Source organism: Scomber scombrus, chromosome 3 (assembly GCF_963691925.1).
Source record: "Scomber scombrus chromosome 3, fScoSco1.1, whole genome shotgun sequence".
Lineage (NCBI taxonomy): Eukaryota > Metazoa > Chordata > Actinopteri > Scombriformes > Scombridae > Scomber > Scomber scombrus.
In genome coordinates, this window is record NC_084972.1 from 23,369,380 (window position 1) to 23,397,287 (window position 27,908).

Here is a 27,908-nt window from a genome sequence, read left to right on the forward strand (position 1 = left end):
AGAATGATTACATTAAGTTATTACCAATTTCAGTAGACATAGGGGTACCATACTGTTGTTTTGAGACAAACTTGAAAAACTGTGAACCTATCCTTTAACAGTAGAGCCATTACACACATTGCACTCATAATAGCAAAATGAAAAAGATGACCCTCTATCTTGTTGCAAGTACAGAGCTTTGAAATAGAGGGCAGCCTGCTTTGTTGGGAGTTTTAATAGTTTTTTGCATGAATAAAGAAGGGCCATGGATGTATAAGTGACCATGTGTATATTTTAGGCTGTGAAAAGAAACTTCCCCTTGGATAAATAAAGACCATGTATCAATGTATAGATTCAGTGAACATAATTTCTTTCAAAAAAGGCCATGAAAATCCATTAGAGTTAATCTTGTCTTCAACTGTGGTTGTGATCATTCTGTCCACAAGATGAAGTCCAGACATATTGAACATATTTCTCCACAGACTAGTCCACAAACACAATAACAAATAATGAAACCTGCGTTGTCTAATTTTCATTTATACAAGTCCAGACAACGTGTAACTGCGTCAATAAATCTGGCTGAATGTGAAAGGAGAAGATCAGAGAAACAGACAGAGACTCTCATCAAAAAGATAACACATTTTGTTTTGCAATGTTTCGGCTGACTCCTGACTTTGTTGGATATCATACGATTTGTCATTTGTCCACTCTGCGCAAACAAAGTGGATGAACAATACATTGTATGATATCCAAAAGGGTCAGCTTGCCCTAATTTACAAAAGATATATTCTTCCATTTCCTTTACATCCAGTTGTATCTATTCATACAATTTTCTTTTTTATCTGCAGAGATCTAGTCATATCCATCTGAGACACTTCTGCTTGCAACCCAATACAATGACTGTGAATGGAATATTGTTTGTGTTGCTGAATGCACTGTAATATGACATTTGAAAACTCCACACCAAGTCATCTTTCAATAATCAATGTCCTGGTGACTTGGAATAATCCACAGACCTTACTGTTATTTGTGGGAGAAAATCTATTTTTTCGTCTGAATGTTGCAGCCAATCTGGAGCCACAAAAATGTTTTTGTGTACTGTGATCTACACATTTTGTTCTGTTGGATTAAATGTACCTTACATCATGATGCATCCTAAGCCATCTGTGACATAGTCTGTTGAGATAATATGACTATTCATCTTTTCTCCAACCACCATCTTCTAACACACATTATATAAATTCATTATAACACAGTTGTTGCCTCAGAGAATTTGTTATTTTGTTTAATTCTTCAACACAACTTTCTATTGAAGAATTAGTTCTTATGAATGTAGCTTCTAATGAGAGAGAAGATTTTAAAATCTTGGCTCTGAAACATTCAGCATAGCCTTTCAACACTAGAACATGTATTATTATATTTGTAATTTTGAAACCAACTTTAACAGCAAAGTGGGAATATTGTAAGCAGTTGTAAATATTTCCCCTTCACAAAGTCGCCACAGCTCAGGTAACATCATGGATACTGAGCGTCCATCTCTTCTCTGATGCTGCTGGCGTGTCTGTATCTTTCACCTGGCGGTCTGTGATGGTGCGTCACCACACTGTATGTGGATGGCACTGAGCTCCTGCAGGGGACCTTGGTGTGCGGGTGTCAGGCTGGCATTAGGCAGAGGACTGTTTCTCTTTACCCTGCGGCCACAGCAGGTACTCATGGAGCTGTCGTGGCTTGATATAGAGGGGCTGCGGGAGGGGAAGCTCTGCAGTGCAGTTTCTAAACAGTTCTGCTCATACATCTGCTCGTCCACAAACTCGTGAGCCTGGAGAGCAGAGACAGGATAATACGTAAAAACAAACTGCGAGGAAGCAGGAAAGAAGAGGGGAAACAGAAAAGATGTAAGTAAACAAAAGACAAACTCAGGAGACACGAAGCCTGAAGTGATATATCATCTCTAATTTTAGAAATAAATACACTACCGCAATTAAATAATTAATAGTGATTATAATCAACTAATAGTTGAACAAACTGTCACTGTTTCATACTAATGTGTTGTTGTTTTTTTGACATCAAAAACAGAAATGCCCAAAACACACCTCTACAGACTGATGAGCACAACAAAAAAAAAATCCAAAATACTGATTGCAGACCTCTATTACCTCTTCTTACTGTACACACATTAGGCCTCGTGCAAGAACATTTATATTCTTATACTAAAACTTTTTTACCTGTGATTTTTGATCGTACAAGTGTTCCAAGTCAGATTCAACAAACAAATCAATGCCCCTAAAATTGACAGATAAGAGTTAATGTACTGCTCCAGAAATCAGTTTCAAAATTCATTCAGATTAAAACATTACAATTCTAAACCAAACAGGTGTTTCTCCTCTTTAGAAGAAAGACTGAGATTGTCTCTTCATGACTTGTACGACAGATCTGGACCACTTGTACATTTCTAATCTTCAATTCTAATTATGAGAATATTGATGATTTCCATATATTTACATAAAACACTTGAATGAATCCATTCATATGAGGGATTCTTGCATGAGGTCACTGTCTAGTCAGTGAAGTACCAAAATAGAATATGAACACCATGAAACTTTTTTGTCGAGAATTGTTTCTTGCTTCTAAGTGGTTTTGAACACAGATTTGACATTAGGGCAGACATCACTGTCACTGTGATAGACATCTTAGACAGAAATAAAACTCCTTGGAGACTTTTTAGATGTGCTTTGGAGGATTTGGGAGCTACAGACTAAAACACTGTCAACTTGACCAAAACTTGGGAGAGACTCAGCAGCCAGACATTTTTCCATTCTCTGTTTATAGTAGGAGGGGCTGAGTGACATTGAAATAAGAATAGCTGGTCCACCTTAAAGGTCAGTCCCCCTTAAGCAGTGGCGGATTTAGATATGGGTAATATGGGCAGTTGCCCAGGGCATCATCTTGCTGGGGGCAGCACAGGGCACACACACCAAAATAAATTAGGCTAGGTCATTAGGCTATATAATGTCACTGTGTGTGGAGTAGGCGCCCTCGTTCTAGTTTGTGAACTGCAGCTTCTACCTGCTGACAAGATGTCACAGTCAGACGTAGGGATTGGGAAGGGAGGGGGCAGTGGTAGGTTGACCTCAGATCTCTTCACTGAAAGCCCAAGGTAGGAGGAGCAGGGGAATCTAGCGCACCTAAGTTTTCTATGGTAGCCTACTGATGCAAAAATTAAAATTAGTCAAATAAAAATAAAAATAAAAATAAATAAAAAACACCCAGCTTGGTCATGATTTTCAATCTCAGGTCAGTGTTATGGGAAACTTTGTTGTTTCAATAATTGTTGAAACAACAAAGTTGTTTCAGGGCTTGGTACCCAATCTCTGAGCGTGGGGATGACTATGTTATCATCTGTTGCTAAGTTTGGAGCTAAGCCCCATCACTTTGTCAGCATCTTGGGGAAACAACAAATGAAACTTTTCTTGGTCTTGAGAAGCTGCAGCATTTATTAACTGACAGACTATAGCTACTATAAAACTATACATTTACTGTCAGGCCGACAACTTACTGCCAACCTTTTCCTCTGCTCTGCTCTCATTCACACCACTTTTCTGCTGCTCTACTCACTTAACAACGCACTCACTACACACATACATTATGCACTGCCCTAAAGGAGCTACGCTATTCTTATAACAGTACATTTCACATAGACATCCTTTAAAGAATGAGGAGAGGCAGGATTCTGGGATTTGATGCACGAGTCGATGACTCAAAACAATTCCACAATAACGTAGTGTGTTATCATGCTCGAGCAGTATGCAGGGGAAAATCACTAGAAGCCCACTGATATTATTGATCGTGTGAATTTTTTGCAGCAGCACTCATAAATCACCCCTGCGGAATGAATATTGGGAAAACACTGCCTGCATGATATGCCTTTAAAGTGTTGCTGTTCATTATGTGTACCCACAGTGGTTTTCTCCAGACAGTGCAGTAGGTGGTGGTGTTGGCTCTCTATCAGAGAGGTGGTCTTTGTCATCTTCTGCTCATCTTCTTCTGTGCCCTGAGTAACAACGCACACACAAACACATAGTTAGTAGTTGTTAACACATTTCTCATATCACATTGTTGTATTATTGTATCCCATCACTCACTGAAGACTCTGTTCAAAGTGAGTCTTGTGCTAAAATGACTTTTTTACTACCTAGTCTGAAAATGAACTTTGTCATCAAAGTCTGAAAATAAACTTTGTCATCGGTAATGAAAAGTCAGCTATATGATGCTTTTGTTCTGCTTCATGTTCATTTTCAACTGAACCATGTTGGTTCATGCTTGTTGATTTCATTTTCATTTCCATTATGAGCAGGTAGCTAACAACGCCTGCTCTTTGCTTTCAAATTATTTACTAGTCAATTAGTTACATAATGGACCACATTTCTATTTGGTGTGAATTGATCCTTCAGCCTCAGGTCTGCCTGGGCAAGTGGTTTGTTTGTAATTTATTTTCTCCATTGTTCATCTTTTGTGTCATTAATACTGCATATTAGTTTTGGTCCTTGTGATATTTGTGAGCACTCAAAACAATTGTCCTTTCAGTTAATTGAACTATTAACATATACATTCTACAGCTGTGTTGTTGCCAGCTCTCTTACTTACAATAATTACTCTAACTAAGGTACCATGGAGCATTATTTGATACTCCAGGCAGCTGAGCAGTTATTGATGTGTGTTGTTTCATAAAGAGGAAAAACAGCAGAGTTGAGAAAAACAGAAACAGAAACTTATGGAACCAATTTTTGGTACTTCTCCAAATGGGACTTGGTTTCAAAGCTGAGGCTCCAACATAGCTTAGTCTCAAAGTAATCACAATTGCCAAATAACATGGAAACTGAAAACAAAATTAATTCTCTCCCCACAGCGCACATCAAACTCAAAAGATTTGGGTAGGAGGCGATCCAGCCCAAGGGCTCTCATTCAGATTCTAGACACATCAACAAAAGAGTGATGATGTGGGCAGGAGAACACTATATACCTTCTGATGTCTCAATGCTCGGGTTTGCCCTCTGGGAGATGCCTTTTCAAAGTCATTATACTGTGCAGCTATAGACTGAGGCCTGTATCAAGATTCAAGGCTCGTGGATCTTTTACTGTAGAGTAAAAAGGTGATGTGATGCCAAATATTTAAATAACTGAAGGGGAGAAATGAGCTGAAGCTAGGGACAGACCAAAAAACGAGGTGAGCATCAGCTGAGCTGCCATCAGCTGTCAGCTTTTTGTACTTAAAAGTAGAAAGTGGATTTGAAACTAATAGGTACTTTCTCAGTCACAGCAGATCACATTTTGCTGGTTCCTGTATTTTATATATTTCTATGTGATGATCTGAGGTTTTTTAAGAAGCCCACACCACAGTCTTGAGACCATAATTCTAATGAATAAATGCTATATACCTTTCATTTTAAAGGGTATATAGCCCCCCCGCCCCAGCTGTGTTTGTGTTTTTTTGTGGGTTTTTTTCAATTTTAACTGGTGCCTTTTTTGGTGCAGAAAGATGATGTCTCCATCTCTCTTACAGAGTCTGATTAGCTTGGTTGCTTTTCCAACCAGGGAAATAGCCATCAGTGAGCACAACACCTGACTTAAATTCAGAAGCTGAGCAAATGCTCAATTCCTTAAAAGGAAATTGAGAGGAAATCCTCCCATTATACTGTAGAGTACTAACATCTGCTTTTTCTGCAAGGTTATCATGAAACTTGACAGGATTATTGATAAATCACCACCAGCAATGATGAGCATGTGATCTGGGGGGGAAAAAAATGACCATGAAAAACCATAAAAGCCTTCAGGGAAAACTGAAAATACCAGCAGTAAATGTCTAATCTAACTACAGTCTATAAGAGAACCAGTCATTTTTTCATATATCCCCACCCACTGCCACCCCAGATCCACGCTGCACTACTGACTGACTGACAGCAGTGACACCACCGTAATTTGATGTGCCAGGACTGTGGCAGCCTCATCACCGACACAGAGAGGGATGGGGGTCGCTCTGCACTAACAGATGGCATTTATATGATAATTCTAACCACTTCCAGACACCCATCAGCTTTCACACTGGACTCGATTAGATCCAAATGGATTTTAGTAACCATCTGCAAGGAGGGGAGTGTGTAACCGAAAGCAAGAGTGATGGACTGGATAGGGAGGATATAAGCAATTTGCTCATGCATTACCAAACATATTTTTCCATGGTGATGACAAGTTAAAAAAAAGAAAAGGATGAGTGAAAGGGGAACAACATGGTGAGGTAGGTGCGTGGTTAAAAAGTAGAAGGTCAGCTGATTTCTGCAGGTGGACATAAAGAGGACATGTAGTAGGATTTTGACTGAGATAAACATGAAATGTGTCTAAAGCCTTTTTTGGCTGCAGACAGAGCTGCTCAAAGAGTCCAACAATATTGGACAAAGCTAAATTGGTGGAGTACTTTTTCATAGTAGCATAGGCAGTTGGTTTCCAAGAAGTAGTTACAGCAAATAATTCCCTATAAAACCATTTTATATGTCGGTTTGTGTACTGATTAAACAAGCAAAATATAATATGTTAAATACTAAGTGCTGAGTAATGCTCGAAAATAACTACTTTGTATGACACATCATATAACTATGTTGAATGACAAAAGTTTATAGCTGTTACAAATGGCTACACTTGTGACATAATCGCTTAAATACAGCACACATTGTCAGTCTCTCTTTAAAGGCAGTCATAGCATTTTACTCTTTTGTACACATGAAAAGTGACCAAAATAATTGTAAAGAATGGGGGGAAAAAGACAGCTAGAATGAAAAGTTCACCTGACCTATCATTGTTTGAATGTCAGATTGTCTGTTTTGGTATAGAGATGTGTATGTGTGTGTGGGGCCTCCTGTTTTAGTTATTTAGTGGATGTACAGCCATGAGAGTGATATTGATCTTCTCATCAAACTCTTAGCAATAAAAATAAAGTAAGTGTTTGTTTTACGAAATCAAACAATTCTTCAAAGGAGGCCTATTATGCACATGCACAGGTCTATATTTGATTTAGTTTAATCTGGAGTTCTTGTACAATATCTTTGCATTATTTATAGTTTAAAAAATTCCTTATTTAACTCGTACTGATCGTTTAGGCAGCCCCTTAGTTCAGACTCTGTCTAAAGCACGCTGTTTTAACTCCAGTCCCTTTAATGCCCCGCTCCCAAGGAGCCCAGCTTTTGGCCAGTTCTGATTGGCCAGCTCGGAAGCTGCCCCTCGGGAGACTTCCACAAGCCCTGGAACCTATGTCAACAAATGATAGTAATGGGATTTCACTACTTTTTCTCATTCTTTTTCTTAAAATATCAATTTCTTTAATACATCCACATAAATAAGAGCTGAGATCCGATACATAAATATACAAGTAGACAACATGTGGGAAAAACCTGAGAAACAAAGGTTTCTGAACAGATGTCTTTAGCCGATGTCAGCTCGTTTGTAAGGAAGAAAATTGCAAACGTAGCGTTTAGAGCTGGCTGAAGCCCTGCATTTCGACATACGTTAACCTCAGGTTTTGGAACTTTGACTGTGTTGTTTGTTTTGTGTGTGTTGACATCATAACGATACATAAATACAGCAACAGAAAATCACTAAAAGCATCATATGTCCCTCTTTAAAGTGTATAATATATATATATATATATATATATATATATATATATATATATATATGTATATATATATATATATATCTCACTGGATGAGTTTCAGGCGGACCGATTATACTGGAGCACCAACTAGCGTAGTTCAGACAACAACAAACCACAGTGAACATGAACAAAGTAGCTGATGAGACCTCTTTGGTTGGCCCCGTGGATGGGAAATTTTGTTACAAAAAACGAACGGATGGAAGTGTCGATAAGAGCATGGTTGTGTGCAAGCTATGCAACAAGGAATTCGTATATCACCGCAGCACATCGAGCCTCAAGTATCACCTCAATGCAAAACATATAGCAGCTAGCGTGGACGCTAGTGTGGTAGCTAGCTAATTTCTGAAATGTACTATATTTCTAAATATGCTATTGCTACACTTAATGGCAAAAATTGCACTGGTCTGTTGGACTTGAACAAAAATAAACAATATTTTTGTTGCTTAAGCTTATGTATTCAGTCATTATACAATGGTATACTAAAAATCCATGTGAAAAAAATTACTTCTCACTGTTTTCAGGTCAAATATTTATATGCGGTTAAAATGCGATTAATTTCGATTAATTAATTACAAAGCCTCTAATTAATTAGATTAATTTTTTTTAATCGAGTCCCGGCCCTAATATATATATATATATATATATATATATATATATATATATATATATATATATATATATATACACTGCAGCTGTCTATAACTATAAAGAGGAATAAAGATAATCTTCCTTTGTAAGACCATGAGTCTGGATGAGTTTGTTTTTGTGTGTGTGTGTGTGTGTGTGTGTGTGTGTGTGTGTGTGTGTGTGTGTCCTCTACTGTCTCATTGTTAACTGGTGCAGTTCGAGCTACTTACATTATTTTTAATGCACTGGACATTTAATTATCGCTAAGAATAATACAACATGCAACAAAAGTGAAAAATAAACTGAGTTTGCCAGTTTCATAAACATGGATTAAATCAAGTCTACGACTGAAAGACAACTGAGAAAAGTACTCCCTGTGATTATACTGATATACTGAACACCCTCATGGAGGATTATTGGCATAACTCCTCTGCTATCACCCCTGCCCTGTATAACCATGGGAATATAATGACTCCAACTTCTGCTCTTTTATAGACTCCAAATGACTTTTAAATTGTTCTTTGGTTAATTATGGCAGTAATTGTCATTTTGTGGGTGTGTAGATGTTTGTGTGTACTAGGGATGTAAAATTACAGCTTCCAAAATATTGAGTTGCTGTGAACTGAAATAATTACCAGAGGGGTATTTGACAAGGAACAACATAATTAAGCTCTCATACTGAATTTCAATCTGCTGACTTTTCATGTCATTGTTAATAAACACATTTGAAATGACTTCCTTTGGTAATCATCACGCCCACTTTGCTGTTGGTGTTGCTCAAGTGTTCGTTGGGTCAGAGGTTTTTCTCACCGTCAGCTCCAGCAGTTCGTTGAGCAGTCCGTTGTGTTTACTCTGGAGGAAAGAGTTGGTGTTGCCGGACTTGGCTATTTTTATCCTGGCGAGTCTGGCTTTCTGGGCGTGGGAAGAAGAAGAGGGCACAGCATTAGACAGGGTGGGCGGGAGGTCACAGAAGATGACAAATGCCTTATTTAATGGTGAGAATCTGCCAACTCATCAGCCAAGCTCTGTAGTAATCTTTACAGCTACTACTGTACTGATTTTACTCAACTATTTCAAATGTTATCCCTCACACAGGCTGTCCTTCAGAATGTATGATAAGAAGTGTTCTCTATAGAGCTTCTTATGCCTAGAATATATTGCTTGCCAATACACTGCATGCCAAAAAATATGTGGACTAATTTTATTTTAATTATTGATGAGTCTGTTGATTATTTTCTTGATTCACTGATTAATTGTTTGGTCTAAATGTCTTACTTATTTTTTTAAAACAAATATATTCAGTTTACTACTATGTAGGATAAAGAAAACAGGAAATCAATACAATTAACAAGGTGAAAAAAATGAATGTTTGGATTTTAATTTTTTAAAATTAATGACTTAAATTGATTATCAAAATTGTTGATGATTAATCTTCCATCAACTGATTAATCAATCAGTTGTTTCAGATGTAGTGTGGACTCCCAAATATTACATTCATATGTGACTGCTTAACATCTCATTTTAAAACTATGGGCATTAATATGCTGCTGTAACAGCTTACATTTCTCTGGAAAGGCTTTCCACAAGATTGCAAAACCTGGCTGCAGGGATTTACTCCAGTTCAGCCACCTGAGCATTTCGAAGGTCAGGTTCTAATTTTGGGTGATAAGGCCTGGTCCACAGTTGGTGTTCAATCCATCCCAAAGGGGTTGGATGGAGCTGAGATCAGGGCTCTGTGCAGACTAGTAAACAAAAAATACTTTCTTGTTGCCAGAAAGTTGGAAAAGGAAAAAAAAACATGTGTGCTGTAGCTTTAGGATTTTCCTTAAATGGAACTAGATCAAACCATGAAAAACAGCCCTGGACCAAAAATACAGAGCATGAGGACAGGGGTGTCCACATACTTTTGGCCATATTCTGTAGTGCAATGCATACTACAGTCGGTAACAACTAGAAAATAAGATGGCAATCACACAACTGTAAGAACAAGGGCTCACTTGTTTGTTGTATTTGGCTGAGCAGCAAGAAAAAGTCAAAATAAAGAAAATGACGTGTGTGACCGCTTATGATGGGGAATACAATACATTGGTGCAAGAGATGAGAAGCATTGTCAAAGAAAGCAGCACTTTTGTTTCACAGGCAGAGTCAGTGCACACTATACTGGATACAGTCTGCACAGTAAGAAGTTTAGGCAGCATTTTTAAAATGTATTCAACCATTAAATGGTGACGTCAGAAAACCAATTTCTGATGTTTATACAGATTTGTTTAGTCTTTTCTGGTTTCATTGATACTGTGTGTGATGTGATTTTTAAGTTGCTGATTTATTAGTGTTTTATGTGAGAATGAAGACTAGCAACCATTTTGTGGAAGCTAACGAGGCTACAAAAACACTAAAGAATGCCCCTTTCAACCTCCAATTTTTGCAGGCTTCGTCTGACTTATCCAATTAAAATCGATCCTTTCTGAAGATTCCAGCCGTCCTATAAACCCTCCAATGAATATAACCATCAGATATACACTTAAACCACTGGAAAAAACTCCAATTAGAGACTAAGAATGCTGAAAGAATGAAAAATATAAATGTAACATGAAGGCTGTCAACGACTGAGACACACAGCTGATGGACGGTTTACTGCATTAGTGCCGATTCTGCCCGTGAAGGCTGAGGAGTTTACAACAATGCACCTGTCTGCTGAATATAAAATGACTTCCATTTCAAAGCCTGTATGCAAAGATTTATCAATTATTCCACTCTCACCATTAAAAGGATGAAAAATCATTCTCTTAAACTTTTTACATCCTCCTCTGTGTCCACAGTGAGGAGCAGCAAGATTAATGAGATTACTCCTCTAAAATATAGATTTCATAACTGAACAGAGTGAAGGAGACAGAGAGAGAGAGAGAGAGAGAGAGAGAGAGAGAGAGAGAGAGAGAGAGAGAGAAAGAGAGAGAGAGAGAGAGAGAGAGAGAGAGAGAGAGAGAGAGAGAGAGAGAGAGAGAGATGGGAAATGAGAGAGAAATCATCACGGGAATTTGTTAAAATGAAGACGATATTAGGACGACTATAGGATATGCAGCTGCCTCAAGTGCTTCTGGACACATAAAGTGCGAGATTTCAGTAGCCTTGTCCTGCTGCTTTCTCTCTCTCCCACATAAATGCATTTCAGAAACAGGAGATAGACAGAGCAATATCTGCTTCCCCGACGTCAATCGAAAAGTAATGGAATTAGTTTGGGTGCTTCAGAAATTGTCCGTCAGACTGTAGATACCTGTGAAGGTGCCGGAACGCCGGAGACAGAGATGTAATAATAATGATTTTGTATGTACGTGCACAGTATGTGAAATGGAGTGAAAGATAAGAAATATAGTGAGAAGAGAACATGTATGAGTGAATGTGAGCAGCCGTTAACTGTCTCTTTTTTACGTAGCTTCACTTAAAGAATGAATGAATTAGACAGTGAAAGAGCCGTCTTCTGCTCCTTTTCTTATTGATCAAAGACTCTACTTGACACAGGGAAGGAACACATGAAAGAATTACTAACTCTGATCCTACTGTGACTGCAAGAGCACTGCAATTGGTTGTGCTGATGAGCATCCGTCTTCTCTGATGGTCTATTGAGCCCAAATGGTTGTCTAGAAAAGTTTTACTCTGAGCTCATCCTGAACTGATGAAATGCTCATTTAAAGGCGTACTCAAGTCAAGTGTGGTCAAATTCAAAGTCAGCCTGTAGTAAATACGCTTATTTGCCATTCAATGAGAAGCTGGAGCTACTGTAGCAGGCATTTCGCTTAGCATAAAAACTGAAAACAGCTAATCTGGCTCTGTCAAATGATACAGGAAAAGGCTTGTGATTTCATTTTTATCATTGACGCTGTGAAACTTGCCATATTTTTCTAACAAAAAAAGGGTTAGAGTGAAAAAGCCTCTCCAGTGTAAGGCTGCTGATTGTCAGCAAAAAAGCTCCCCAGCTTTTTAGTTTAAAACCTTCCAAATCAGTTGCCTGAAAACCAATACTGGTTCATAAAACTCATCTCTAAAAGTGAATTCCTCCCAAAAGGCGATGAGGATGTATTTCATGCCTGGAGAATGTCTTTGAGGTAAATTACTCTCAAGTTACAGTCTGTTCAGTCAGTCAGAGCACTTCTATTGGGGCTCTTCAACACTCTATCCAGAGCTGTGTGATGATAGACTCTCATAATTTTCCTTTTTTTTTGTTTTCATCCGTGGTCTTGGTTGATCGAGCAAATCAAGCCTTATATGCCTCAACGTTACCACTCACAGTCAGACAGCCAGACTGCAGCAGTCCAGAAAAGAGGCACAAAATGTTCGCCTCTAAGACAAGTGAGCCTTGAAACTACTGTACAAAAAGATCCTTCTTTCTTTTTTTTTTCTTTTACCCCAATCAGCCTCTCTCCTTCAGACTTCCTCCCTCTGCTTACTCTGACCATTTCTGTTCTTTCTTTTCTTTTTCCTTTTGTCCACCCTCCTTCTTTCTGTCCTTTCTTGTTCCCTCTATCTTGTTTTGCCCTCACGTCTACTGTCTTGGGCTTTTTTTCTCCTCCCTCCTAGACAACCTCCCATCCTTCAGTGTTTCTCCAATTGACATTGCTGTCCCATTACCGGTGTGACCTAAGTCCATTTACTGCCTTGACACTCACCGACACTCTGATGGTGAATACACTGCACCACTGATTTGTGCAAAAGAAGAAAAGAAACGTGTCTTCTTCCAGGGAAGTTTTCTTTTCGACTTATCAGGTAATTTGGTACATTAGTATCAGGGCTAGTAACGCCGTCTGTGGGTGACAGAACATGAAAAGGAGACACGGCACTCTAAACGCACATACACTCACGCACTTAAGTAGTTAGAAGGCAACGACTGTCATTAAATCCAATTTAGATTCTCCACTTTTCTATTTTCTGACTGTGAAGGTACGATGGGTACATGAGAGGACCTTTTTGAAAAGTCAAATCCCCAGATGACTACATAATTGTAATGGGAGCCTGGGGCAGCCTGTTGTTAGAGACGAATGAAGTCGAATGAGACCTGAGGAAGAAGGAAAGGCCAAGAGAAACTGAGTAAGAGAACAAGGGAGAACGAATGAACTGGGGTTAATATAAAAATGCGCTTTTTTCCGCTTTGTTGTCTTTCTGCGTCCTATTGTGGTGACAAATATACTCACACAAGTGCATTTCTGTGCATTGGTGAATATTGGTTTCCTGCTCTTTCTTAGGTGTTCAAATTATTCATACTGTGTAAATTAGAGCTGTTACAAACTGTAATTGGTCCAATCGAACCATAGATCCACCATTCTGTACAGTTTTTAATATTGCTTATTATTCAGTACATAGTACTGTATAGAAAGTGGTATACCCTTCATTTTCATTCATGTTCTGAGCTTAATTCTACTTCGTACATCCTTTTGTATGTATATGTATTCTATTTTTGTGCTTTCATTTGGTATAAGAAATCTTCTCTTATCTATCTCAGCATGATACTTGAGTTTTGAAAATACAAGTTATTTCTTGACCTTCGGAATGGCAGTTCCACTGCAAGGTCTATTTCTGAAGCTTTAATCACAATTACAGAATAACAGACATTATTTTTTTTCTTAGCGCTACAAAGTGGCTGTAATTGATTTATTATAACCATGTATAAAATGACAAAGTAAAATGTCAGAGGAGTCACTCCTAAAACGTACAGAAAATTATAACCTAACTCTGCAGCTTCCCTTTGGCTTAATGGAGCTCTATAGTTTCAGTTTATTGTTTGGCTGTCCGGCTGCAACTTTACTGTTTTAGTTCATTCTTGGCGCTCTTGCTGCATTGTTTTCAGCCACAGCAGGCAGCTGTTTTCAAAGAAAAAGCTCAAAGATCGCACTTTACACTACCTGCTCAACAGGTGTTTTTGTGTATCTTAAATGTACAATTTCTTGATCTTACTTAATCTTTTTAAATCTTTTTTATATTTTAATATATTGTTGTGTGTATGTGTTACTGTTGTGTGTAAGGAGAGCAGCAAAGTGAGAATTTCATTGCATTGTCTGAACCTCCGTGTTTTTACCATGCGTATGACAATACTTAAAAAAAAAATCTTATCTACATATGGAGCATTTAGACACTATAAATAGCCAGGTATTTCCCTCAAGAAATGATGGAGACTAAAAACAGAGCTAAGAGAGAATAAAAAATGAACCATATGGCTATCGGGGTCACATTGAAAAACCTACAAGTTACCTGAACTTCTTATTGACTTTCAGGTCATTGTTTTGGGCTAACAGTCCACAGCATTCCTGTTTTGGCTCACTTTCCTCTATTTAAGAAATCACATGACCAATTCAAGTAACAATACAAGGGACAAGTGTCACTTTTATATCAGATTAGTAAAACATAACTTGCTGTGGTTGGGCTTCAACATGTTAATGCTGGTCTGTTGGTGTGATGCATTTCTCTCTCGACCATGACCAAAAAAAAAAGGAAGAAAAAATAAACTTTAATGAAATATTATGGTTTTGATATCATTTTCATTTAACGTAATGTTTAGAAAATTAAATCCTCATTAAATGTGGAAGATGTATCCTGGAGTCTCTCCTTCCACTGATTTAATAGCATGGGTGAGCCTGAGGAGCCACTGACTCTGAAAGAACTTAATTAGTTGAGTTTTACTGAAGAGTTTTATCGTCCTGTTGTGGTCTAAAATGTGTTTTACAAGCACTGCAAAGAATCAGGAAAATTTAACAAAAAAAACCTTCAGGGGAAATCCTCAGAATCCCCATAAAAGGCAGTTTATCCAATAAGTGCAGAGTAGTAAATGCCAACAGAAACGAGCACGATGCTATTACAGTAAACGATGAAGCTGCCAACAAACTTTTGTCCACAAACTTGTACAAGGTCGTTCCAATTTTTTTGTGAAATAAAGAAAGTCTGCCAGTTAGCAATTCAATAATATTCTAGGCAGTTTGTGATATTTTGTAATTATCAACAGGAATATCGGATGTAATATTAACAGCCTGAACTGCAGTCAGTGCAGTTTGCTAAATTACAATTGATGCAGCCAGACTACAGAGGATTATACTACAACCTGACCTTAGAATTGGTGTTTGGATAGTTACTCGTAATCAGTGTTTTATTACTAATTGCTTTCTTTAAAGTGCAATGAGATGATTCTTCTTGTTTTGCAGTTTGTAGTAATAACACATACACAAAAAAATACAATGACATAAAACACAAATTATGATTACCAATCTTTACTATTTAATAAGCACCCCAAAACCACAATTTTCTTTAAATATTCTCCCTGTCTGTTCTTTCAGCACTTTTGGTCTCTCCTGCTGTCAGTACTGTACCTGTTGCTAGGCAACAGTTCATTCATGCCAGAATATATCAATATGGCAACATATTGATATCAAAACAATGTTCAATAGTTTCAATAGTTTTAGCATTAACAGTTTTACAAGTATAATTGAAAAGTTGTATAGAAATTTCACATGTAATGATACATCACTTCATTAGAGGGAAACATAATTTGATTGCAGTAAAAAATTGGTGTTCTCAATGCTTTGCCGCTCACTTTCATCACTGTGTCTGTCACATTCACATGTGGAGCTGTATATTGTCAAACCATTTGTAAAGATAACATCATTCAGCATTATCTTGAAGACATTGGTTGATGGTGAGCTCATCTTAAGAGACAGTGCAGCAGTTCCATAAAATATTTAACAGTTTGGTTCAATTATGTGTTTTTAGTAGTTTTTGGACAACAAAAGAGGTCTAGGGCACAGAGGAAGAAGATATATCAGACTTTGGCTACACACACACACACACACACACACACACACACACACACACACACACACACACACACACACACACACACACACACACACACACACACACACACACACACACACACACACACACACACACACACACACACAATGCTTGTAAGTAGGATCAATTCATTGTTGTTTTGGCTCTGCACGTTTTCACATCTATTGACAATATAGACATCGCCATGCTTAGACCTATAAAGAAGCTGGTTTGTGCCTGACAACTGTAACTGTTTTGATGATGATTTGACAAAATGATTTGGCCATGTTTTTCTCAATGACTTCACTGATTACCATTTAAATGGATTCAGAATTTAAACTGACAAGAACCAAATTGGACCACATGCAAGTATAAATATGCTCGATTCAAATTTTACTTCAGCTGATTTAAAACAATACATTAATTAGAAAACTAGTCACCTATATCATTATGAGTTTAATCTAGACATTTCCCTCCTTAATTAGCTATCAGCAACTGCTCTCTAACTTAATAGCACTCTTATCTCACTCCACAGAGAGGTCAAGCCCACTGAGTGAGTGTAGTGAGTAGATAGCTAACATTTCATACTTGGATCTCAAGAGTGTGTACAAAAAAAGAGAGATAGAAGGACTGTGAGTGTGTGACTGTGTGTGTATGTAAGGACATTGAATAATGTGGGTCTGAAGGTCAACAGATTTCCTGCATGTGGGCATCTCTGATATTGAAAAATGTGGGACACTGTAGGTTAAAGAGCAGCGATTTGCAGTGCGGGCGTACCATTCTTAATTGGGGTCAAGATTTTGACCATCACCTTTACTTAAGTATTTAGTATAATGTGTCCTCTGTACTTTTCATTTAAAAAAAGGAAAAAAAGGAACTAATACGCCATCAACTTATTTTAACCCGTTGTCATTATTTTAATGATCTGATTTAAACAAAAAGATCTTCTAAAGGTTTTCAGGCATAACCATTAATATGCACCCACCCAGCACTTTTACTCTACACTTCAACCTCCAGTTCACTCTCATCAACTTAATAATATCTAATAATCCTTTGTTACTTTGGCCTTTGTAAAATCAAGAGCATGCACCCCTAATTGCCAGGTAATACGTGTGTGCACACGCTCCAACACAAATGCACTTATTCAACCCACACATAACCCCCGACTTTCCCTGTAGGAACTGACAGGATGGTTAAAAGATTTTGACCTTTACCTTCTGAGCGCGTCGTTTGTCTGCTCTCTGGTTCTGGTGGTAGATGCGGCTGAAGTTGGAGACGATGACAGGGACAGGTAAAGCGATCACCAGCACGCCACTGAGGGAGCAGATGGAGCCAAAGATCTTTCCAGCAATCGTCTTTGGCACCATGTCTCCGTATCTACAGATGAGACAGATTAGAAGAGGTTAGACAGTGTCAAGGATACACGTTTCCAACCATCTGTTTTTAAACACTTTCACTTTTACAATTTCAATTTATGTACGGAGTAACCTAAGTGGGAATGCCACAAAACAAATTAAAAAAGCACTTAGATGAGGTAGAAAATATTGCATACTGTATCAAAAAAGAGAGGCCTCTACTTTTTACTATTGAAAACAACATAATTTTATGCTGCCCTCTCCTCATTAGAAAGGCCCAATAGTAAAGAATAAAAACAGCGGCAGTAACAGTATGAAGTCCAGACAGGGGCTCTTGTTGCTTATCACTACTTTATAGTGGCTGATAAAAACCCCACTTAGTCCCTATACTATGGATAAGAGTAGACAAATACATTGAAAACCCAACAAATTCCACTTTAAGTGTGAAACAGCACCAAGGTTGAATTATTCCTGCAAGTCTCAGAAATATTTCCTTCATCTGACCCTGGCACTCCCTATTTTAGTGCACTATACTTTATCTTTTTAAAATATAATTTACTTCAGGCTTTTTTAATTGAATGTCTAAGGTGTATTATTACATCTGTACTGTGTAATGTTCTTGAGAATCTCACAATAAAACAAACAAAGCAGTGTCCAAACCAATAGACTACTTTTTTGCCAACAATTTCACAACATAATGCATTGCATTTAATGAATCTGAAAATTATTGATTTATTACAACTATCAAAGGCTATGCAAAGTAGTTCATCTTTACTGTATATGAACTGCTCACAAACTGCTCACAAATTAAACCTGCACAACACAGTTTATATGGTGACACATCCAGCAGATATGGAGCAACATCAGGATTAGTTTGACCACCTGACGAATGTCAAAATCCAACATTCACTCTCCTTTAATCTCTGTTTTGCTCTCCACCAACTCCTGCTGTTCCCCATGTGGTGCCTGTTGTTTTCTGCTTCCTACTGGCTTCTGATAATTTGATTACGCAGGTGAATGCCTGCTGTAACAGGTGGTCAGAGGCAGATATATGGCCACTGCTCTCTATGTGGCTCAGATGGGTTATAACAAAGCCACGCCAGTAGGATGCAGGGACAGGAAGACTCCTGGTTTGACTTGCTGGAGAAAGCTGCAGGCCATGATGGCATGTAGTGGAACTAATTGATTTAAGAACACAGACTAGGACAACCTTGTACCTGGCTGAGTTTGTCTGTGCTCACTGAAAATAATGCATGCACCTTTGGGCGTGATTTGTGACATCACAACTAGTTTTGAAGCCAATCCTGGTCCTATATACTACACTTACATAAGTGTGATGTGGAAACTTAAATCCTGCACTGCAAATACAATGAGTCTGGATTTTTAAGTGGCGCAGGATATCATCTCACATTTGAATTGACATAGATTCTTAAGTTTTTAATGAGGAAATAGTTTACTGGATATTCTGTGGAAACATTTAAGACTTATTACGCAAAGCAGAGCATTTTTTATACATCTTAAAACTTGTCTGGAGGAGATCTTTAAGTTGTGTGATGCGAATCAATGCTTGCTGGTGCACGATAGCTACCATTTTGAGAGACAAACTAAGAAATTAAAAAAGGGGGAGACAACAAGTGGGAGGAAAGTTTTGTCTTCATAGTGAGATGTGCATACTCTGCATATGGAACCGTTCTTATGTTTAAGTCATCAGCTAATTTCCTTTAATACCTCATCTGCCAATTTGAAAAACTGATTGGACACCAGGCTTTGATTTTGATCCTCAGTTTTACACTTGCACTTGTCAAACCCTTTTTTCTCTTTCTCTCTGGCTGTTTGGCCTCTTCGGCTTTTCTGACTTTCCTCTCTACTGCATTCTTGACATACTGAGACTTTGACAGGTATGCCCCATGCACTGTTAACCACTGTGCCTCTTGAGGGCTGCTCTCTGTGCAAACATGGGTGGGTGCTGGCTCTCCACTTTTCTGACTGTTGTTGTTTTTTTGGGGTTTTTTTGTCCCACAGCTCCCATTCTCCATGCTGAAAAGAATTCTAATCACTAGACTTACCTACCTCCTGCTTACTACCCACAGACTGAGGAGCTGAGGGATTATCACAAACCAGCCTTCTGTTCTGACTGAATAAATATGTGCAAGAGGGAAAGACGCAATGTTGCAAAAATCCTCTTTGAAAATTACTTTTTCTCTAATTTTCTTTTTATAAAGTAGAAACAAGCACATGATGCAAACCATGATCACTGAGTTTTTTTTGTAACTGAGACATAATATATATAACATATAGCATATACCCAACATTCCAAAATGAGCAAGCACTGGATTTCACTTGATTAATGTCATGATTAAAGAAGATCTAATTACCCCAAAATATATATCATAACACATACACATATACATTACATATACATTACACAGACAGAACCACACACATCCACACAGCTAATGTAATACATAATAATACACACACTCATGCTTACATAGCCACTCACACATACACAGAAAAATGTAGTTGCATTAAATCAGAATATGTACAGACATAGGTGAATGGCAAAAAAGTCAACAAAAAAATGATAAATAATAATATCTATATTCATAATAATTGTAATAATAATAAGATATATCATTAGATACATAATTTATCCTCATTGTATTGAGGTCAAGACTGGGCTAAGACAGGTCCACCAGACATAGGACCAGTAACTGTCTGAAATTCAGGCCAAAATATCTACGTTTTTTAAATGTACCCAACCTGAATATGGCAACAGTGATGCTAGAAGCTAGCATGATTTTGTTTGTAAAAATAATGTTCTGAGTGGACGAAAGTATAAAGAAAGTGTAAATAATGTATTAAACATTGTGTTTGTCTGCTCTAGAGTAAGGTGCAAACGTTAGCATGCCCTAAGGAGTGAATTTTAAAAAAAGTCACAGAGCTAATGATAATTAACTGTAAGATTCAGTTATCTGTGTTTAAGTGGATGAATCATTTTGAAGCAGTTCTTACTGTAAACATTTCAACAAATGCACTGTATAGAGTTTGTATTATTATTTTTTATTAGGGTAGTTTAGAGTAGGTTCAAGTGGCAGATAAACTTTTATCACAAGAATCATGAAATCAAACAACAGAAACCCATAAAGTCTTTAAAAGGATAGAAAAGGGTTTGATGGTGTGGTCTGTGTCAGCCCATGTATTGATTAGATATTGTACATTTGCATTTTATGAGAGAAAATGGTTGGTCACAGCAGCTCATTACTGTGAATAAAATAACTACTACAGAATAAAAGAGGAAATTTGACCTCAAGTCATCATAACTCACTATTCATCATTTTTGTTTTGGCATCCATCTCCTTTAAATCCTGCTGAGAGCTAACACACACTGCAAAGAGCAGAATTTTATATGTTCAACGGTGTCACTGTTGTAATGATGTTTGACACAACATAATGGGAATGAAGTGTCAATTATTACAACAAAGCAGTCATATACACAGCCAGGAGAATGTAATCTCTCATCGGCTGACAGAAAGAGGAGCGAACTGTGAAATAATTTTTCTGATTGGACACGCAACAATAGTGGCAAGCCCCGTGGTCAAATCTCCATAATAATCCTCCAGATTTCTGACTCTCTGCCTTCTGTGAATGCAGTAAACATCAGTCTGCCTGCCATGAGCTCTTGTTCATCACAAGAAAAAAGTTTTACTCAAACAAAAAGTTTGAGTTTGTGAAAAATATATTGATTGAACAGGATTAATAACTCTGAACATAAATGACCATTCTCTGAGCACTGCCTGTCTTACTGTTGCTACACATCAAGCTTTCTTTTCTTCAACAGCAAATAAGCAAATGCAGTTTACAATGATCTGTTGTGGATGCACCACTCAAAATTCTTTTTATCTTTTTTTTTTAAAATCAGTGGGTCTTTGATTTTACACAGATAAAGCAGGATTCTCAATTTCAGCTGGCAGATCTGAAAAGGGGTTTAGGCAGTGTTAAGGCTTCTGCTACAATGTCGGACACTTTTTTGTAAGGGTGCGTACTGTCGGTGATCAAACCAAACAGCTAAGAGGTCATGGTCAGTATTCAAAAGTGACCAATCAAAGACTGTCTATTCCATCCCCGTCTACAAAGTTTCAAAAGTCAACTTGACTAGCAAACGAGTGTTGAACAGTTGTGAGCGCATAAGGCGGGTCGGGCTCACACTTGTCACAGCTCCACGCTCCCGGGACTGAATCTGTGCATGTAGAGCAGAAATGCTCCCTCGCAAGGATGCTTTTCTGCTCACAGATACTGTCCTGTGCACTCACATCATGTGCACACACCTGGTTTTTATGTGCGCAGGTTTTGAGACTAATTAAATGCCATACATGCAGAACATTCACAGACTGCTAGTACCTGTAGTGAACCATCAGAACCTGATGGGTAAGGCCCTGAAATCCTCAGATGAAAAAAAAGTAAAGGTATGATGAATTCTGTGTGTATATACAGTATAAACAATATATTTGCAATTGGCAAGTTCTGCCAAATACCACCACTTATTAAATCAATATATCTTATACTTATTTGGTGCATTGCATAGTGTTTTGTGAGGCATATTGGCTAATCCCATGGCTGTACAGTATTTTGCATTAATAGTATAGACATTTGCATCACTTCCACACAGAAGCAGACGAGCAAACAGGCAGTTGGGTGAGGGGAGTATGACAGCTGTGAAATGTCAAAAGTTAGAAACCTCCTCTTGTTCAAATAACTATGATTAATTATGGAGTCAATGAGTCATTGATAGTCTGATTCAGAAATATACCTATTTGGGAATGCTTTCTGTGATGCCCATGTCTGTAATGCATTATAAACATACTTTAAATGTGTTATAATCTGCTTATAGCACTGTATAAATATAGTTATAAGCAATCATAAATATTCATAATGCTTTCTGTCTGAAAATAAATGCTTGTGTAGGAGTAATGCAAAACACTGCAGGTAAGGAAGGTGCTTGTCTCCCAAATAAGCACGTGTGGTGAATACATGATTTGCCTTTAAGACAGATGGCAGCTGTTAACCTTTTCAAATCAATGTATGTACAAACCAGACAGACCATGATAAGCAGGTCAGTATAGATGTTAAGCAAACAATGAATTTGTTCAAGGAAAGCCTGAAAGGGTAGTTAAACGGCGATACAAGGTACACAACACAGCAGTAGAGCTATTTCTCTGGTAAATGGTCTTCTGCAGGCATTCATTACTTTGCTTTTTCCATCTACTGCAGTTTAAAGCAGACCTAAGCAAATGGAAAAATCAATTGTGAGAGAATTCATTCAATCGTGTTTTATCCTTCCCAATCTCTTGTTTTGCTCTTCATTAAAAAAACCTCTGCTGTTGCTTCTATGACATGTGGGAGGACCAGCGTGTTCCTGATAGATCTCTGATGGGCATCAAATAAAACAGAATTGGACAGGACGTGCTGCATTAAAAAGGCACAATGAAACCAAAGCAATCAATCTAGCTGAATGATTTCTGCTTACGGGAGACAGAATTGAAAGCAGCAGAGTCCAACCAAATTTGTTACTGCTGTGGAGAGGAACATTAAAAACTGTTATCACAAGAACAGCTAAGGAACAAAAGTGGCTTTTTAATCACAAGGAGCCCATGTTAGTCTTGTTTTGACAGGTGTTAAGAGCCTACACTGTAATTTGTCATTTTTATTTATTTCATGAAGATTGATCACCTGTATGAGAGTACCAGAAAACACCCTGGAAACCCATAAATGACCATAGTTAGTGGACATGTAAGCCATCGATCAACACACACACCACACTACAAAATGTCTCCAAAGCTGGTCGTTTTTCACCCGCTTTTTCTCCAGTTTTTTCTTTACTTCTTTAGACAGAAAACTTTGGATATGAACTCAAATTGAATAGACCATTTTCAAAATGCTCACATTTTGCCCATGAAATTAAGAAAAAGTAAGTCCGCTGCAAAGTATTAATTAAGAGAGTTACTTTTTAAAAACAATATTGTCACCTGTGGCTGAAGTACAAAGCAAGGGTTTGAAAGCTGTGAAAAGCAAAAAAACCTTTAAACTCATAGTCACTTTCCACCAACTTTAAATGTGTTAATTATTCCACATTCTGAAGAGTCAAATGTCTCTGCTGTCCATCTGGTTCAGTTCATTTAAAGCTAATAAATAATAATGATGGATTTATTGGTTTAAGTCACCAAGGACTCATGGGGGCTTCTGGTGAATAAAGAGAGCCAGTTTAGTTCCTGCAACACCAGTGTCAGAAAGTGCTTTCCAGCTAATAAATATTTCCAGTAATGAGGTGTACATTAATCCAAAAAGCTCATTTAATTTACTTGTATTCATCAAAGTAAGAAAAATCAAAGACAAGGCAATGGGAAAGCTACAGGTAAGGGATTTGCTTTGTTTTAAAATGGCATATGCACATAAAAAGTTAGTTTTAAACATTTACTAAATGATGGATCATCTTTTCATTTTATTTAAAGGATTAACTATAGCAGTTTTATATTAATCTCATGCATATTTGCTAAGATGCACGGTCCTGCTGTCACAAACACATTTGCTGTGTGACACCGCAGGTTAACAGGAGATCTCTTTGCATGATGTTTACATAATCTGCCTTGGATATGAATGGCTCTAATAGTATGCTATTAGAATCTGTGTAATAACATTGTACTGTAGATACATGTGTATGGAGTTTAGAGAATGTCAGTCCGCTTTGTCTGATAGGTACTTAACCAAACACCCAAACAAAGGCGCAACAAGCGGCCATATATGACCATTTTCAATACAATATCATAATCAAACCTTGTGTTGAACAAAGGAAACAACTCACATTAGACTTTAAAGTCATATACAGTAATATAGGATGTTTTCCTTTAGCTTTAATCTCCTCATTTTGTATCTTTTTCTAAAAATATGGAACGTAAGGAGCGTTGACACAATCATTTCAGTTTATGACAATTTATTTTAGTAATTTTGGTCATAATTTCTATCAGTTATGAAATTAGTGGACCAAAGTCTTTGCCGAGACCTGAGAACTCAATCTGAGGGGGCCAGATTATTCTAAGCACCCAAAACAAAAATGAGCACGTCCATAATATTGGTAATAAAATAATATGCAGCAAAACTATATGTTTGTAAGTGTGTTGTTGAGGACGGTAGGTCAATAATAATTGACTTTAGGTCAAAGTTGAACCAAGAAGTTGTTTTGTAAACAGTGCTGGATGTTTATAAAAGACTGGGAGATAATTATATTTTGATTGATTGCGCTTCCAATATGTTTGGTCAACCTTTATATTTGTTTCAAACTTGTGTTGCTGCTCCTGTTTCTTTCCAGCCTTGACTTTATGTGGAAATTCACCTGATTCCCCAATCTCAACTATTACCTTGAAATAAGTGTCTTTGTAGCAATATACTAGACAAATGACCCAAGTTGTACTACAGTGAAAGTGTGCTTTAATGGTCACAGCATGAGCTAATTGTGTGATAAACCCAATTTTCAGCAGTATTGCCTCAATGCTCAACTGTAATTGTTAAACCTGATTGATCAAAGTGCAAGGCACGCACTGAACATGTTTAAAACACCAGTGAAACAAGCGTAGAGTAAAACAAGCGCAACTTTATAGACGTTCCTTTCCCTTTGGGAAAACCTGCACTCACTGATCCAGCACCTCCCTGCAGCAACACCAGGTTCTCGTCTGTTGTTTTCTTTCACACTGCAACCTTCACTTTTCCTCTCATCAGTGCAGAGCCAACACAGAAACCAATCTGATCTACTCAACCTCAAGAAAAGTGAACATGAGCAATGGCTGACCTGACCATCTATCTAGGGGGACTGCAGGGTACACAACCTGCTGTATTGATATTCACACACAATCTCACCTTTCTGTTCTCTGCTGGAGGAAAACAGGAGTGGGGAGATAACAAGGAAACAAGAGGAAGAGAAGAATGATGGGATTTAACAAGAGGAAAAGAAACAACCTTATGTCTGTTATTACACACACAGGCATGTGAGGGATGAGGGATATTAGTTTGTGTGACCGCTGCCACTGGAGGGAAAGCACCATCCATCATCACGTATGTGAGCTCTTAAATTAGAGGCTGGTCTATCTCAACAGAGAGTTAACATCAAGGGCAAAATAACCTGCCACAGAGAGCTCAAGAAAATAACCTAACAATACTGAGTTTATTTAAAAGCAGGTTCAACTGAGGTTCATTGTTGGGCAAAGGATGATGTATAAGGCCAACACTTTTACAATAGCTGAGAATAAAAATAAGTGAATTAGGCCATTTCTCTTAACATTTATTTACCCAGGGAGAATTTCCCAAACATCAATTGTCCTTTTCAACTACTAATTAATATGCATACACCTACTGTACTGTGTATGCATGCTGCCCTGTGAAACCACAGTCCATTGATCATTTTCAGCCACTGTAGTCACGTGGCTCTACAGCATTTTTGCTATTGACCTCAGATTTTTGCTGTATTTCTACAAATATTATATACAGAGCCATGGTCTCCAGAGTATAAATCCTTATGAATGTGCTGATCCCTTAACTTTCTGATGTTTTGCCACGACCTGGTCAAAGCTTTCATTTATCCAGTGACAAAATCTCAACATATATGGATGGATGGTTTGGCAGGACATTCGTGGTCCCCAGATGATGTTTCCTCATGATCATTTTCGTCATCATTTTCAGTTCACAGTGAAATATGTCTAACTCTTGAATGGACTACAGTAACAGGATCAATTGTAATAACTTTTATGTTTGATGCTAATTAGTGAATGCTATCCTGGAAACATTGATAAACTCAGATTGTAAACATGGTAGACTTCGTACCTACTAAACGCCAGCAACTTAACATTGTCATTATGTTAGCATTACTTAAACACAGTGTCATTGAGTGGCTAGTGTTGCTATTGTCTTGATTTCATCCTTTTTTTTCTTTTTTCCTCTGCTTTCAAAGTCCATTTTTAACCTAACCACCTTTGCAGTTATGTGATCTGAGCATTGACGATTGCTTAGCTTAATGTTAACACTGCCAAATAATCTTTATGAACAGTCTGTGAAAAGTGAAAGACTCTCCATTGGAAAAATAATTTAACAGAATCTTTCAGGATCTTGATGATAATTACAGTATGTTAGTATGGAAACTTTGGTATGGAATCAATGCTTGCATGTATTTCTAGCTCCCCTTAAACCACATGGATTATCACTCTGTACGCTCTCTGGCTCTTCGCCTGTGTGTCAACGCCACACAGGCTTCTTCATGTCATTTCTCTGTAGGCTGTCAGACAGGTTTCATTGACAATTTCAGCTACACAATCATCAGAGGTAATGAAGCATGATGTCTCCAGGATGTGACAAGGAATGCATATTTGTCTTGTGTGTTCTGCTCTGCTGCAGACATGTAGCAGCATTTTACTGTTCAGAGAAGTGCTGGGGCAGCAGAACATTCAGGAACAACTTTCTATCAGTTCTGAGCCAACAGAGTTTGTATTGACTCTTTTTTTTTAATTGTGCTTAAAAAGAGTACAACAACAAATATTAAGCCTGCTAAACCCTGAATTTCAATGGATGCCAAATCAATTAAAATCATTTATAAGCAGCTATAAATACGGAATTCTGTTCATTCTAGAGGCATTGTAATTCTCTTTCATGAATTGAGGATTCACAGAGTTGCACTGTATGACTGCAGTGAATGGCAGATGGATTTATCAGGCCTGAATAATTAACATGTCTGCATGTTTGGAATGTTTCAACATGATGAAATACTGGGCAAAGACTCAGTAAATGTTTTAATCTGGAACTGACGCATTTGATTGAAAATACTTGAAATTCTTTATACACAAAACGTGTTCACGTTGCTCGATGAATCAGACCTATTAGTGGTTTCTTTGTGGTCTGCCACTACATTCAAAGACACACTGCAGCGTATGAATGACCAAACTCATTAGGCTCCATCATTGGGGAATTAATACAATATACTGGGTTTGTGTTGTATATCTGTGAAAACTTAACTATTATTTACGTTAAGGCAGGCGTGAGTGTAGATTGTACTTATCACTGTGAAACAAATTGTCCTGTTTGGTCTTGCATTTAAAAAAAAAATCTGAACTGATGATAGAATAGAAAAAAAAAGTTGTTGCAAATGATCGTTTCTGTATACTGTGGATACATACAGGTGACCTCTCCACTTATATATAGTTCCTTCAGCCAGGAGATATTCCCACTGCCAAGTTATTGTGAACTATATCTTCTAATTGATGTTCATTGTAAACTTTCCAACGTGAGAATATGTGAAATCTGGTGAGTCTAATGTTGGACAAGAAGAACCATAATTGCAGCCAATGATTTAACCCACAACCAATTAGATTTTCTCATCTCTGCTTGTGTTCTGCTTCTCT

The 27,908-nt window shown here is 37.7% G+C and overlaps 1 protein-coding gene across 1 annotated transcript in view; it reads right to left on the reverse strand.

The window, feature by feature from the left end:
* Positions 1-27,908, reverse strand: part of LOC133977658 (potassium voltage-gated channel subfamily D member 3-like) — a 76,670-nt gene that overhangs the window by 525 nt on the left and 48,237 nt on the right. The window contains exons 2-5 of the mRNA XM_062415890.1: positions 17,332-17,494; positions 9,119-9,220; positions 3,938-4,030; positions 1,554-1,798 (exon numbers count right to left, since the gene is read on the reverse strand). Of these exons, the coding sequence (XP_062271874.1) occupies positions 1,554-1,798; positions 3,938-4,030; positions 9,119-9,220; positions 17,332-17,494 (603 nt within the window). The remainder of the gene's footprint in view (positions 1-1,553; positions 1,799-3,937; positions 4,031-9,118; positions 9,221-17,331; positions 17,495-27,908) is intronic.